At 33.9% G+C, this 12,504-nt stretch overlaps 1 protein-coding gene across 2 annotated transcripts in view; it reads right to left on the bottom strand.

The window, feature by feature from the left end:
- The window catches only part of IQUB (IQ motif and ubiquitin domain containing), a 125,311-nt gene that overhangs the window by 70,798 nt on the left and 42,009 nt on the right, over positions 1-12,504 (bottom strand). For both annotated transcript variants that reach the window (XM_033420375.2, XM_004265496.4), the window contains exons 9-10: positions 10,385-10,555; positions 7,862-8,038 (exon numbers count right to left, since the gene is read on the bottom strand). In XM_033420375.2, coding sequence (XP_033276266.1) covers positions 7,862-8,038; positions 10,385-10,555 — 348 coding nt within the window. The remainder of the gene's footprint in view (positions 1-7,861; positions 8,039-10,384; positions 10,556-12,504) is intronic.

The raw sequence follows: 12,504 nt of genomic DNA, 5'->3' as shown, positions 1-12,504 counted from the left end.
ATTTACAGTTTCAGGTTTTACATTTAAATAATTAATCCATTTTGAGTCGATTTTTGTATGTGGTGTGAGATAAGGGCCCAATTTCATTTTTTTTTGCATGTGGCTGTCTAGTTTTCCCAACACCATTTATTGAAGAGACTGTCCTTTCCCCGTTGTGTATTCTTGGCTCCTTTGTTGTAAATTAATTGACCATATAAGTATGGGTTAATTTCTGGGCTCTCGATTCTGTTTCATTGACCTATGTGTCTGTTTTTATGCCAATAATATACTGTTTTGATTACTATAGCATTGTAATATAGTTTGAAATCAGGAAGCGTGATGCCTCCAGCTTTGCTCTTCTTTCTCAAGATTGCTTTGGTTACTCTGGGTCTTTTGTGTTTCCATACAAATTTTAGGATTTTTTTTTCCTATCTCCGTGAAAAATGCCATTGGAATTTTGAAAGGGATTGATTGCACTGAAGCTGTAGATCACTTTGGGTAGTAAGAACATTTTAACAATATTAATTCTTCCAAAAATTTCTTAAATACAAAACAAACAATAAAAGCATGATCCATTTTAAAACTGAACAAATTGAACGTCATCAAAACAAAAACTTCTGCTCTGTTAGAGATACGGTTAAGAGAATAAAAAGACAAGCCACAGACTGAGAAAATATTTGCAAATCATGTGTCTTACAAAGGACTTATATGCAAAATATATTAAAAATTTCAATAACGAGAAAATAAGCAACTCAACTGAAAAAATGGCAGTGACAAAAGATGTTGAGACACTTCACCAAAAAGATATATGGATGTCAAAAACATGCATGAAACGATGCTTAATATTATTACTTATTGGGAAAATGCAGATTAAAACACTACACACCTATTAGAATTCCAAAAATGAAATAAAAACTGACAATACCAAGTGCTGACACGGATGCAAAGCAACTGGAACTCTCATACATTGCAGATGGAGTGCAACATGGTATAATCAGTTTGGAAAAATGTTTGGCAGTCTTTATAAAGGTAAATATGCATTTACCATATGACTCAACAATCCCACTTCCTAGGTATTTAACCCCAAACAACCAACTTACACAAAAACTCACAATTGAGTGTTCGTAGTGACTTTATTCACAAAAGCCCAAAACTCTAAACAATTTAATGTCCTGCAATTGTAAACAGATAAACTCTGGCACACCCAGACCATAAAAATATTATTCGGTTACAACAAAAAACTAATGATACACTAAAAAAAATATGGGTGAATATCAAATACAATATGCTAAATGAAGGAAGCCAGTCTTGAAAGACTACAGGCATACCTTGGAGATATTGCAGGTTCAGTTTCAGACCACTGAAATAAAACGGATAATAGCAATAAAGCAAGTCACACGAATTTTTTTGTTTCCCAGTGCATATAAAGCTATGTTTACACTATACTGTAGTCTGTTAAATGTGCAATAGCATTAAGTCTAAAAAAACAATGTACATAATTAAAAATACTTTATTACTTAAAGATGCTATCATCTGAGTCTTCTTTTTTCTGGTGAAGGGTCTTGCCCTCCTTAAGGGCTACTGATCGGTCAGGGTGATGATTGCTGAAGTTTGGGGTAGCTGTGGCAGCTTCTTAAAATAAGACAACAATCAAGTTTGCTGCACTGATTGACTCTTCCTTTCATTATGCTAATGGTTTCTCAGTAGCATGCAATACTGTTTGACAGCATTTTACCCACAGTAGAACTTCTTTCAAAATTGGATGACTCCTCTCAAACCTTGCCACTGCTTCATCAACTAAGTTTATGTAATATTCTAAATCATTTGTTGTGATTCCAACAATCTTCACGGCATCTTCACCAAAAGTAGATTCCATTCCAATAAACCACTTTCTCTGCTCAGCCATAAGAAGCAACTCCTCATTTATTAAAGTTTTATCATGATTTGGAGCAATTCAATTACATCTTCAGGCTCCACTTCTAATTCTAGTTCTCTTGCTATTCTCACCACATCTGCAGTTACTTCCTCCACTAAAGTCTTGAATCCATCAAAGTCATCCATGAGGGATGGAATAAACTTCTTCCAAACTCCTGTTAATGTTGATATTTTGACCTCTTCCCATGGGTCACAAATGCTCTTAATGGCATCTAGAATGATGAATCCTTTCCAGAAGGTTTTCAATTTACTTTGCCCACATCCATCAGAGGAGTCATTATCTATGGCAGCTATAGCCTTATGAAATGTATTTATTTATTTTAAAAAATTATTGAAATATAGTTGATGTACAATATTATGTTAGTTTCAGATGTTCTACATAATGATTTAACATTTGCATACAATATGAAATGATCATCTGGATAAGTCTAGTAACCACCTGTCCCAGTACAAAGTTATTACAATATTATTGACCATATTCCTTATGCTGTATATTACCTCCCTGTGACTTATTTACTACATAACTAGAGGTTTGTACCTCCTAATCCCCTTCAACTATTTTGCCCCCACCCCGCCCCGACGCTCTTACTTCTGGCAATCACCTGTTTGTTCTCTGTATCTACAAGTCTCTTTTCGTTTTGCTTTGTTTTTTTTACTTTTTAGATTCTACTTATAAGTGAGGTTGTGCAGTATTTTTCTTTCTCTGTCTGACTTATTTCACCTAACATAATACCCTCTAGATCCATCCATGTTGTAGCCAATGGTAAGATCTCATCTTTATGGCTAATACTCCATTGTGTGTGTGTTGGTGTGTGTATATATATATATATATATACACACATACCACATCTTCTTTATCCATTTGTCTATCAATAGATAATTAGCTTGCTTCCATATCTTGGCTATTATAAACAGTGCTGCAATGAATACTGGAATACATATATCTTTTCAAATTAGTCTTTTTGTTTTCTTTGGGTAAATACACAGAAGTGAAATTGCTGGGTTACATGGCAGTTCTATTTTTAATTTTTTGAGGAAACTCCACATTGTTTTCCATAGCGGCTGTACCAATATAAATTCTACCAACAGTGCACAAGGGTTCCCTGTTCTCCGTATCCTCACCAACCCTTGTTATTTGTTGTCTTTTTGATGATGGCTCTTCCACAGGTGTGAGGTGATATCTCATGGTGGTTTTGATTTGCATTTCCCCGATGATTAGTGATGTTGAGCAGATTTTCACGCGTCTGTTGGCCGTCTGTATGTCTTCCTTGGAAAAAGGTCTATTCAGGTCCTATGCCCATTTTTAATCCTGTTGTTTGTTTTTGATGTTGGGTTGTATGCATTCTTTGTATATTTTGGATATTAACCTGTAATTAGACATTTCATTTGGAAATATCTTCTCCCATTCAGTATGCTGCCTTTTCACTTTATTGATAGTTTCATTCACTGTGCAAAAGATTTTTAGTTTGATGTACTCCCACTCACTTATTTTTAGCTTTGTTTCCCTTGCCTGAGGACACGTATCCAAAAAATACACTTAAGACCGATGTCAAAGAGCATATTGCCTAGGTTTTCTTCTAAGAGTTTTAAGGTTTCAGGTTTTACATTTAAGTCTTTATTCCATTAAGTTGATTTTTGTATTTGGTGTGATAAAGTAGTCCAGTTTGATTCTTTTGCATGTGGCTGTCCAGTTTTCCCAACACCATTTATTGAAGAGACTGTCTTTTCCCCCAGTGTGTGTTCTTGCCTTCTTTGTCATAGATTAATTGTCCATATAAATGTAGGTTTGTTTCTGGGCTCTCTATTCTGTTTCACTGATCTATGGATCTGTTTTTGTGCCAGTACCATACTGTTTTGATTACTGTAGCTTTGTAGTACAGTCTGAAGTCAAGGAGCATGATACCTCCAGCTTTGTTCTTCTTTCTCAAGATTGTTTTGACTACTCAAAGTCTTTTGTGTTTCCATACACATTTTAGAGCTATTTGTTCTAGTTCTGTGGAAAATGCCCTTGGAATTTTGAAAGAGGCTGCATTAAATCTGTAGATTGCCTTGGATATTATGTGATTTTAACAATATTAATTCTTCCATTTGTTTATGTCATCTTCAATTTCTCTCATCAATGTCATAGTTTTCTGAGTACAAGTTTTACCTCGTTGGTTAGATTTATTCCTAGGTATTGTATTCTCTTTGATGTAATTATAAATGGGATTGTTTTCTTAATTTCTCTTTCTGAGAGTTTGTTATTAGTGTATAGATATGCAATAGATTTCTGTATATTAATTTTGTATTCTGCAACTTTACTGAATTCATTGATGAATTCTAACAGATTTTGGTGTTATCTTTAGGATTTTCTCTACATAGTAGCATGTCATCTGCAAATAGTGATAGTTTTACTTCCTTCTTTCCAATTTGAATTCCCTTCATTTCTTTCTCTTGTATGATTACTGTGGTTAGGATTGCCAATACTATGTTGAATAAAAGTGGCAAGAGTGGGCATCCTTGTCTTGTTCCTGATCTTAGAGGAAATGCTTTCACCTTTCCACTATTGAATATGATGTTGGTTGTAGGTTTGTCATATGGCCTTTATTATGTTGAGGTATGTTCCCTCTATACACTTTGTTGAGAGTTTTTATCACAAATGAATGTTGAAGTTCGTCAAAGCTTTTTCTCCATCTATTGAATTGATCTTATAATTTTCATTCTTCAGTTTGTTAATGTGGTGTATCACACTGATTTGCAGCATTGAACCATTCTTGCATCCCAGAGATAAATCCCACTTGATCATGGTGTATGATCCTTCCAGTGTGTTACTGAATTCGGTTTGCTAACATTTTGCTGAGGACTTTTGCATCTATGTTCATCAGTGATATTGGCGTGTAATTTTCTGTGATGTCTTTGTCTGGTTTCAGTATCAGGGTGATGCTGGCCTCATAGAATGAGTTTGGAAGTATTCCTTCCTCTTCAGTTTTTTGGAGTAGTTTGAGAAGGACAGATGTTAACTCTTTTTTAAATGTTTGGTAGAATTTCCTGTGAAGCAGTCTAGGCCTGAACTTTTATTTGTTGGGAGTTTTTGATTACTGATTCAATTTCATTACTGGTAATTGGTCTGTTCATATTTTCTATTTCTTCCAGGTTCAGTCTTGGGAGATTGTATGTTTCTAGGAATTTATCCAGTTCTTCTAGGTTGTCCACTTTATTGGTGTGTAACTGTTCATAAGAATCTCTTATGATCCTTTAATTTCTGTGGTGTTGGTTGTAACCTCTCTTTCATTTCTGATTTTATTAATTTGGCCCCTCGTTTTTTCTTGATGAGTCTGGCAAAAACTTCATCAATTTTGTTTATCTTTTCAAAGAACCAGCTCTTAGTTTCATTGATATTAGTCTCTTTATTTCTGCTCTGATCTGTATTATTTCTTTCCTTCTACTAACTTTAGGTTTTGTTTCTTCTTCTTTTTCTAGTTCCTTTAGGTGTAATGTTAGGTTGTTTGAGATTTTTCTTATTTCCTGATGTAGGCTTGTATCACTATCAGCTTCCCTCTTAGAACTGCTTCTGCTGAATCCCATTGATTTTGGATCATTGTCTTTCCATTTTTATTGTCTCCACGTATTTTTTTTTATTTCCTCTTTGATTTATTCAGTGACCCATGTTTAGCAGCATATTATTTAACCTCCAAATGTTTTTACTTTTTGTAGTTTTTTTTTCTTGCAGTTAATTTCTAGTCTCATAGCATTGTGGTTGGAAAAGATGCTTGATATGATTTCAATATTCTTAAATTTATTGAGACTTGGTATTAACCTTCATAAAAATAAAGAGAGTTAGGGCTTTGCTCTGGAAGAGGCTTTGGCTTATGGAAATGTTACGGCTGGTTTGATCTTCTATCTAGACCACTCAAATTCTCTCCATATCAGCAATAGGGCTGTTTCATTTTCTTAGCACTCATGTGTTCACTGAAGTAGCACTTTTAATTTCCTTCAAGAACTTTTCCTTTGCATTTACAAGTTGACTAACTATTTAGTGCAAGAGGCTTAACTTCTGGCCTATTTCAGCTTTCGACAAGCCTTCCTCACTAAGTTTAATCATTTCTAGCTTTAAATTCTCCAATTTAAAGGGAGAGGTGTGCAACTCTTCCTTTCACTTGAACTCTTAGAGGCTGTTGTAGGGTTATTAATTGGCCTAATCTCAATAATGTTGTGTCTCAGGGGATAGGGAAACCTGAGGAGAGGGAGAGAGTTGGAAGTACCACCAGTTGGTGGAGCAGTCAGGACACACACACGTCAATTAAGTCCGCTGTTTTATGTGGGTGAGGTCCATGGTGCCCCAAAACAATTACAATAGTAACATCAAAGATCAGTGACCACAGATCACTGTAACAAATATAACAATAATGAAAAAGCCTGAAACATTACAAGAATTACCAAAATGTGACACAGAGACACAAAGGGAGCAAATACTCTTGGAAAAATTGTGCCAACAGACTTGCTCAATGCAGGGTTGTCACAACCTTCAATTTGTAAAAAAAAAAAAAAAGAAAGAAAAGAAAAAGAGAAAAGAAAAAGAACACATACACAGTATCTGCAAAGCTCAGTAAAGTGAAGTGCAATAAGACATGGTATACTTGCACATAGCATATCATTCCATTTATGTGACACTCTAGGTTAGGTATAACTATAGAAATAAAATTCTGATCAGTGTTTGCCAAGGGTTAGGTAGCCAGGGGAAGGGCTGATTACAAAGTAGCAGCATGAGGGAATTTGGGGGAGGTGATAAGACTATTTTTTATCTTGATTGTGCTGTTGGCTGTTGATTATATGACTCTGAATTTGTCAAAACTCACCAAAAGGATTGAATTTTACCAAAGGTAAATTTAAAAAGTGAATAAAATGATACAATGTTATATGAATGTGTAGAATATTAAATTCTATTATACTACTGCAAGCATATAAAAACTGAGTGAGTCTATAGAAGACTAAAAGGTAGCTTGGAAAAATGAAACAACGATGTGAATAAGAAATAATTCAATGGTCAACATTTCTCTTGAACTTTTGTTATATTTTGAAATTATCTTGCAATACAGTTAAGTTTCAAAACTTCATTAAAAAGAAAGAATATAAAAAATAAACAATTTTAATTTTTCTAAAAATTTTGACTAAATATTGAGATTTTGTTTATGTTAAAAAAGCAAAATACATGTTTAGTCAGCTTCTTAAATAGATTATTAGTCTAAACATAATCACTGGAACAAAACGCTGTTTCAAATTCTTTAGTAAACCACCCCCCCCAAAACTTTACTAAAGGTGTTTTAAATAGTTTTGCAAAGTAAGAAGGCAGTAAGGCACTTATCTTGGCTTTAGAGAGAAAAATCCCCAAAGGAGGCTAAACATGTTAGAGTTGGAAAAGGTAGTTTAATTCAAATACGTGTTACATTTGAAGTTCTCGCAGGATATCTATGTGGATCTGTTCAGTAATAATTATAACTCCGTGATAAGTATTATAAAGGAACACAAACAGGTGCATGTAGAATCTCAGATATGAAGAGTTTAACTTTCTCTGAGGCCTAATGAAGGAGGGTACATGTGAATTGAGTCTTAGAAAATGAAGAGGAGTTGGCTGGGTAAAGTAGGGGACAGCATTCCAAGTGGAAGCAACAGTACATGGAAAAGCATGATGGTGTGAGAGATCATGATGTGTTCCACACACTGTAATATTCAACTGGATATTTAATCCAGAGAGTAGGAGAGAATTCAAGCTTGGAAATACAAACAGAAAAAGTTAAATGATTCATTTATCAACATAAAAAATATCATTCAAAGGAGATTTCACCAATAAGATGGTCTTCCACATGGACCCCCTAGTAAAGTATTAAAGCAAAATCTGCATATACTTCGACTTACTATAGCACGTCTTAGAATTTTGATAAAGGAATACAGGGAAGAAAAGGTAGAGTACCTTAAGGTGTCTTGCAACTTCTGGATTAAACAGAGGTGTTTTGATGTACTGAAAAAAGAGTGTTGCAATCCTTTTTCTGAGTCCTTCAAGGTTCTCATGTTTGACTCCTCTCATCATAAGGTCAACCTCCCTGTCAATCAATTCTAGAATTTCTTGAGTCAGTTTACATTCATGTTCCTGTGTAAAACACAACCATATTCAGTATAGAATTCTAAAAATCACTAGTTTTTAAAATTATCACCCAAACAAACTGAAAACTACATTCCAAAGGTAACAAAACATTGCTGACATAAATATAAGTTGGTGCCACTAATTTAGAAAAAATTTTGACGTTATCTAGTAGAACTTAAGATATGCATAATCTACAACCCAGCAATTCTACTCTTAAGTGCTTTAAAAAATGTGCACGGAGTCATCGTTCACACCAGCTCAAAATGAGAAACAACTAAATATCCATAAATAAATTGATTACATAAATAATGACGGCTTATTCATACAGTAGAGTATTACGTGATATATGGACATGAATTAACTAGAGCTATATACAGTAACAAGTTTAAATCTTACAAATTAATGTTGAGCAAATGAAGCAAGGCACAAAATAATACATACAGTCTCATTCCATTTAAATAAAATCCAAAAATAAACAACACTACACCGTATTATTTAGAGATGTATACAGAGGTGGTAACTATGAAGAAAAATCAAGGAAATGACTACCATGAAAGTCTGTATGGTAATTACTTTTAGAGGACGAGAGGGTGAGTTGCAGATATGAAGAGAAAGGGGGACGTTGGCAATGTCCTGTTTTGGGGCCAGAGGGCAGTAACAAGATTGGTGGTTTTATATTTGCTAAACTATACACGTATATTTTATACATGTTTTCTGCATGTTTATATAATTCACAATAATCTTTAACAAAGTAATAGAAATGATGGTGACTGAATAAGAAAGCCCAAGTAAGAGTGAAGTGATTAAAGTAGAAGGATTTAGAAGTAATAAAATAGAAGTAAGTTCCTCCGACTGCCCTCCGACTACAAAACCATAGTTTGAATGAAGGAGTCAGAGGGTAACGTCAGTAACTGTAAAATAATGCTCTTCTCTTCTTTTTAATATGTACTTGGTATGGCTAATACAAGAGTCTGCATCAGTGGTCTCTGACCCTGAGGGCACATTAGAATGACCTAGGGAAGATTTTAAAAGATTTTAACAGTGCCCTCACACTTGAGAATCTGATTTAAACTGCTCTGAAATGGGGCCTAGATATCATTCCTATTCATTTATTCTCAAACTCTCTCCCTTTCTCTGTGTATCTCTTTCTCTCTTTCAAGCTCTCCAGATGATTCTAACATACACCCAGGATCAAAATTCACTGGTCTATATTAGCAACTGTCATCAAAATAATACTTATTATTTATTGAGGGCTCCCTATTTGTAAGCATTGAGACACATAAATTATATATTTTATTTATATTCTATATACATACGTATGTATAAATATATACACATATATATATGTGTATCTTCAAAGCAACTAATTTTACAGATGATGAAACTGATTTTCAGAAATATTAAATAACTAATCTACGGTTGTGCAGCCACCATAAACACAGCCAGACATCGAGTCATGCTTAAAAGCCTTAATCCTCCATCAAATACTGTTAAATAAATGTATATGTGGATATATTAGGTTAAACATATTAAGACATGCACAACTTATCTTTTATGAGTCCATCCTTTGGTTTTTTTAATTAACCAGCTAATGGTCCTAATTATGTCAAGTAAGAATATTTCTACTGTACTCTCTGCCTGCACTCTCCTTTTGCCAATTTGGTCTTTCTACTGCCCTCTACAGATACCATGCTTATTTCCCACCTCCCTCTCTTCCTATCTCTAGCTTCAAAGGCATAGTCACTTGACAAACATCTCTGAAAAGGCTGTCCAGAAAAAAGGCAGTCAATGCCTTATTGAGTCCATGCCTCTGCTTTCAAGATGGGCAGAAATATGAGAGACCTATGGGGACTTACCTTCCAACAAGAACCATTTACTCAACTACTTAAAGTGCCTTAAATCAATAACTGATGAGGAAAAGGAGGTAAAAATACTTATACTAATGCTGCATTAAAATTGCTAAAAATAAAATTTTCATTAAAAAGTGTGAAAATATATAGCCAATAATTGCTGTTTTATTGAACTGAGTTGAGTACTAATCTCATGCTGTATATATCTACATTCATTGCAAAGGTAAGGATACATCTACATTTAGAATATTCATTGTGTTATATTTACTTTTGTATGTGTCATAATATATAGTTTGAGAACTTGTAGATAAATGTTAATGCATAAACCATATCCTCCCCCAATTATACCCAAACAATATAGTTGTTCACAAAATAAAATTCATATATATAGACATTTATTATCTTTATAATTACTTAATACAAACCATCTTGTTTATTTTAGTATTCAATTTTTTTATTGATAGTGGTAGTGATACCCAAAAACTAAGAGAAACTAACGTACCTTTACAGTATGTTTGAGTGTTAACAGCACATCCAGTCTCTCATCTTGAGAGAGATTTTTCAGCACAATGCAGTTATAGATGTTTTGCAGCTCTCTGGCTCTGATGGTGAATTGTGTATCCATCTCAATTATTTTGCCATCAAATCTTCTCCATAGCTTTGGAGCTGAACACTTAAAAATAATGTTTATAATTATCAGTTAATTAAAAGTTCAAAAATAATTTTGTTCCTTCTACTATAAGTTAACCTTATTATCATGTGCTTTATGGAATAAAACTATCACTAAAACTTAAGAAAATTATTTGAAGAATTTGTAGACCATGGGAAAGTAAAACAATTTAGGAAAAAAAATATGAGAGAGCTTTAGTCTGCAGAAGTACAAACACTTCCTCAGGATTCAGAATTTGCTACTAATTTGTACTAACTAGTATGATGGTTAGCTTGATGGATTTATGAAATAATCCCTGGGGAACAAAGCATGCTATTTAGAATGCTAAAAAAATTATCTACTTGGTTCAGTTATACTGAGTTGTATGAATGTGTCTTGATCATGCCTTGCCAATTGAGAACAACCCTTGTGGAACAATGATTACAATCCTCAAGGCATTAGACCTACAGATATAGCAATATGGGACTCAGTTACAGTTCTGTTTCCTATAAAAATAAATCTATAACAAGTTCACAGTTCTTCACAAAGCAGATGTCCATAGGGAAACAGCTGTATTTAGCTATTTTAGCAGTGCTGTGGCCCCTGCCTCCCTGACAATGGCTAAGATTCTCACTTCCTACTTCCAAATCTAGCTTGGTGCCTCCCAACATAGCCCGTCTCCTGAACTGAGGGTCAAAGATGGAGCTAATTTGCCCTGAAGCTCATGTGAGGAGTCCCAGGCTAAGAATTCAGAGAGAGGAAATGGAGTGAGTCCTCCACTGACTCAGGACCACAACAAAATATTTAAAGACTATGTTTGCCAATGCTTTTGTTCCCTCCTACTCAAACTACTGAGACTTTAAGAGAAGATGCATTGACCTAGAAAGAGCACAGTGAAAATTCACTGACTCTTCTACTTTAAGGTATAAAGCTGCTCAGTTTCTTTCCCTGATTATAATCTATCAAAAAGGAGGCTATGTTGATCACAATTTCTAACTGTCCAAATGCTGCATTTTTGTAGACTGATTGGTAATTGCTTTGGAGACCTGTAGTCCAATTTATGCCATACTTGCAAGCATTTAAATCTTAGATTTGATATAATTTAAAGTTTAAATAGAAGCCCATGTATCAAAATAAATCATCAGGAATGTAGAATAGCCAAATAGAGAAACCATTTAAGGCTGTATTTAGTATGACAGTAGTATGAATTTTTAGTTACAGCCTCAATTTACCTTTAATTTTTTTACATTTCATATTAGCTAAATTACATTGAAAACTACAAAGCTACCATTTAACAACTATATTTGATATGTTTTCAAAGTAATGGCATCATTTTCTGATCAAAGGTAAAATGAATGTTGTGCAGAGCTAGGAATCTCCATCAGAAACTTTAGATTCTCAGTTCTAGTTTTAATCTAGCAAATGAGAAGCTGCAGCCCTATGATTAATTTCTATTTTTAAGCCATAAATCTAATATTAAATAATATACAGTTAATTAGCAGATTGATAAAATTAATAAAATTTATTAAGGATTACAAAAGGGAAATAGCTCAATAAGAAAATATTTTATGATTTAATTATTATCACTTAGAAATTTTAAAAATATATTGTTTTAAATGGTTACAGCCTTGTTTGGGGTAGGCCTCAGAGTGTTACTGAAATCTAATGTTTGCTGCAAAGCTCTTTTTAAAGCCTTTAAGGAATAAGCAATCTTAGGCTAAGTTTCATATAGCAATATTCTAAAGTCTAACGCCTTAATATTTGCACACAGTTTTCCTCAGGGTGGCTCTATTAAATGTAATTTCCCTTCTTCCAGTAATGTGATCAATACCTTTAGCTCTTCAGGCTGATAAGTTATTTCATTTGTAATAATCCAAGTACAATAACCTTTTAATGAAATGCTTAGTCCATCTACCTTATTGTGGTTTTTTTCAGCTGCTGTATTGATTTAACTCTACCTTCCCTCCAAGTTT

The sequence above is a fragment of the Orcinus orca genome, chromosome 9 (genome assembly GCF_937001465.1).
Source record: "Orcinus orca chromosome 9, mOrcOrc1.1, whole genome shotgun sequence".
Lineage (NCBI taxonomy): Eukaryota > Metazoa > Chordata > Mammalia > Artiodactyla > Delphinidae > Orcinus > Orcinus orca.
This window is presented reverse-complemented; position numbering and strand designations above follow the sequence as displayed.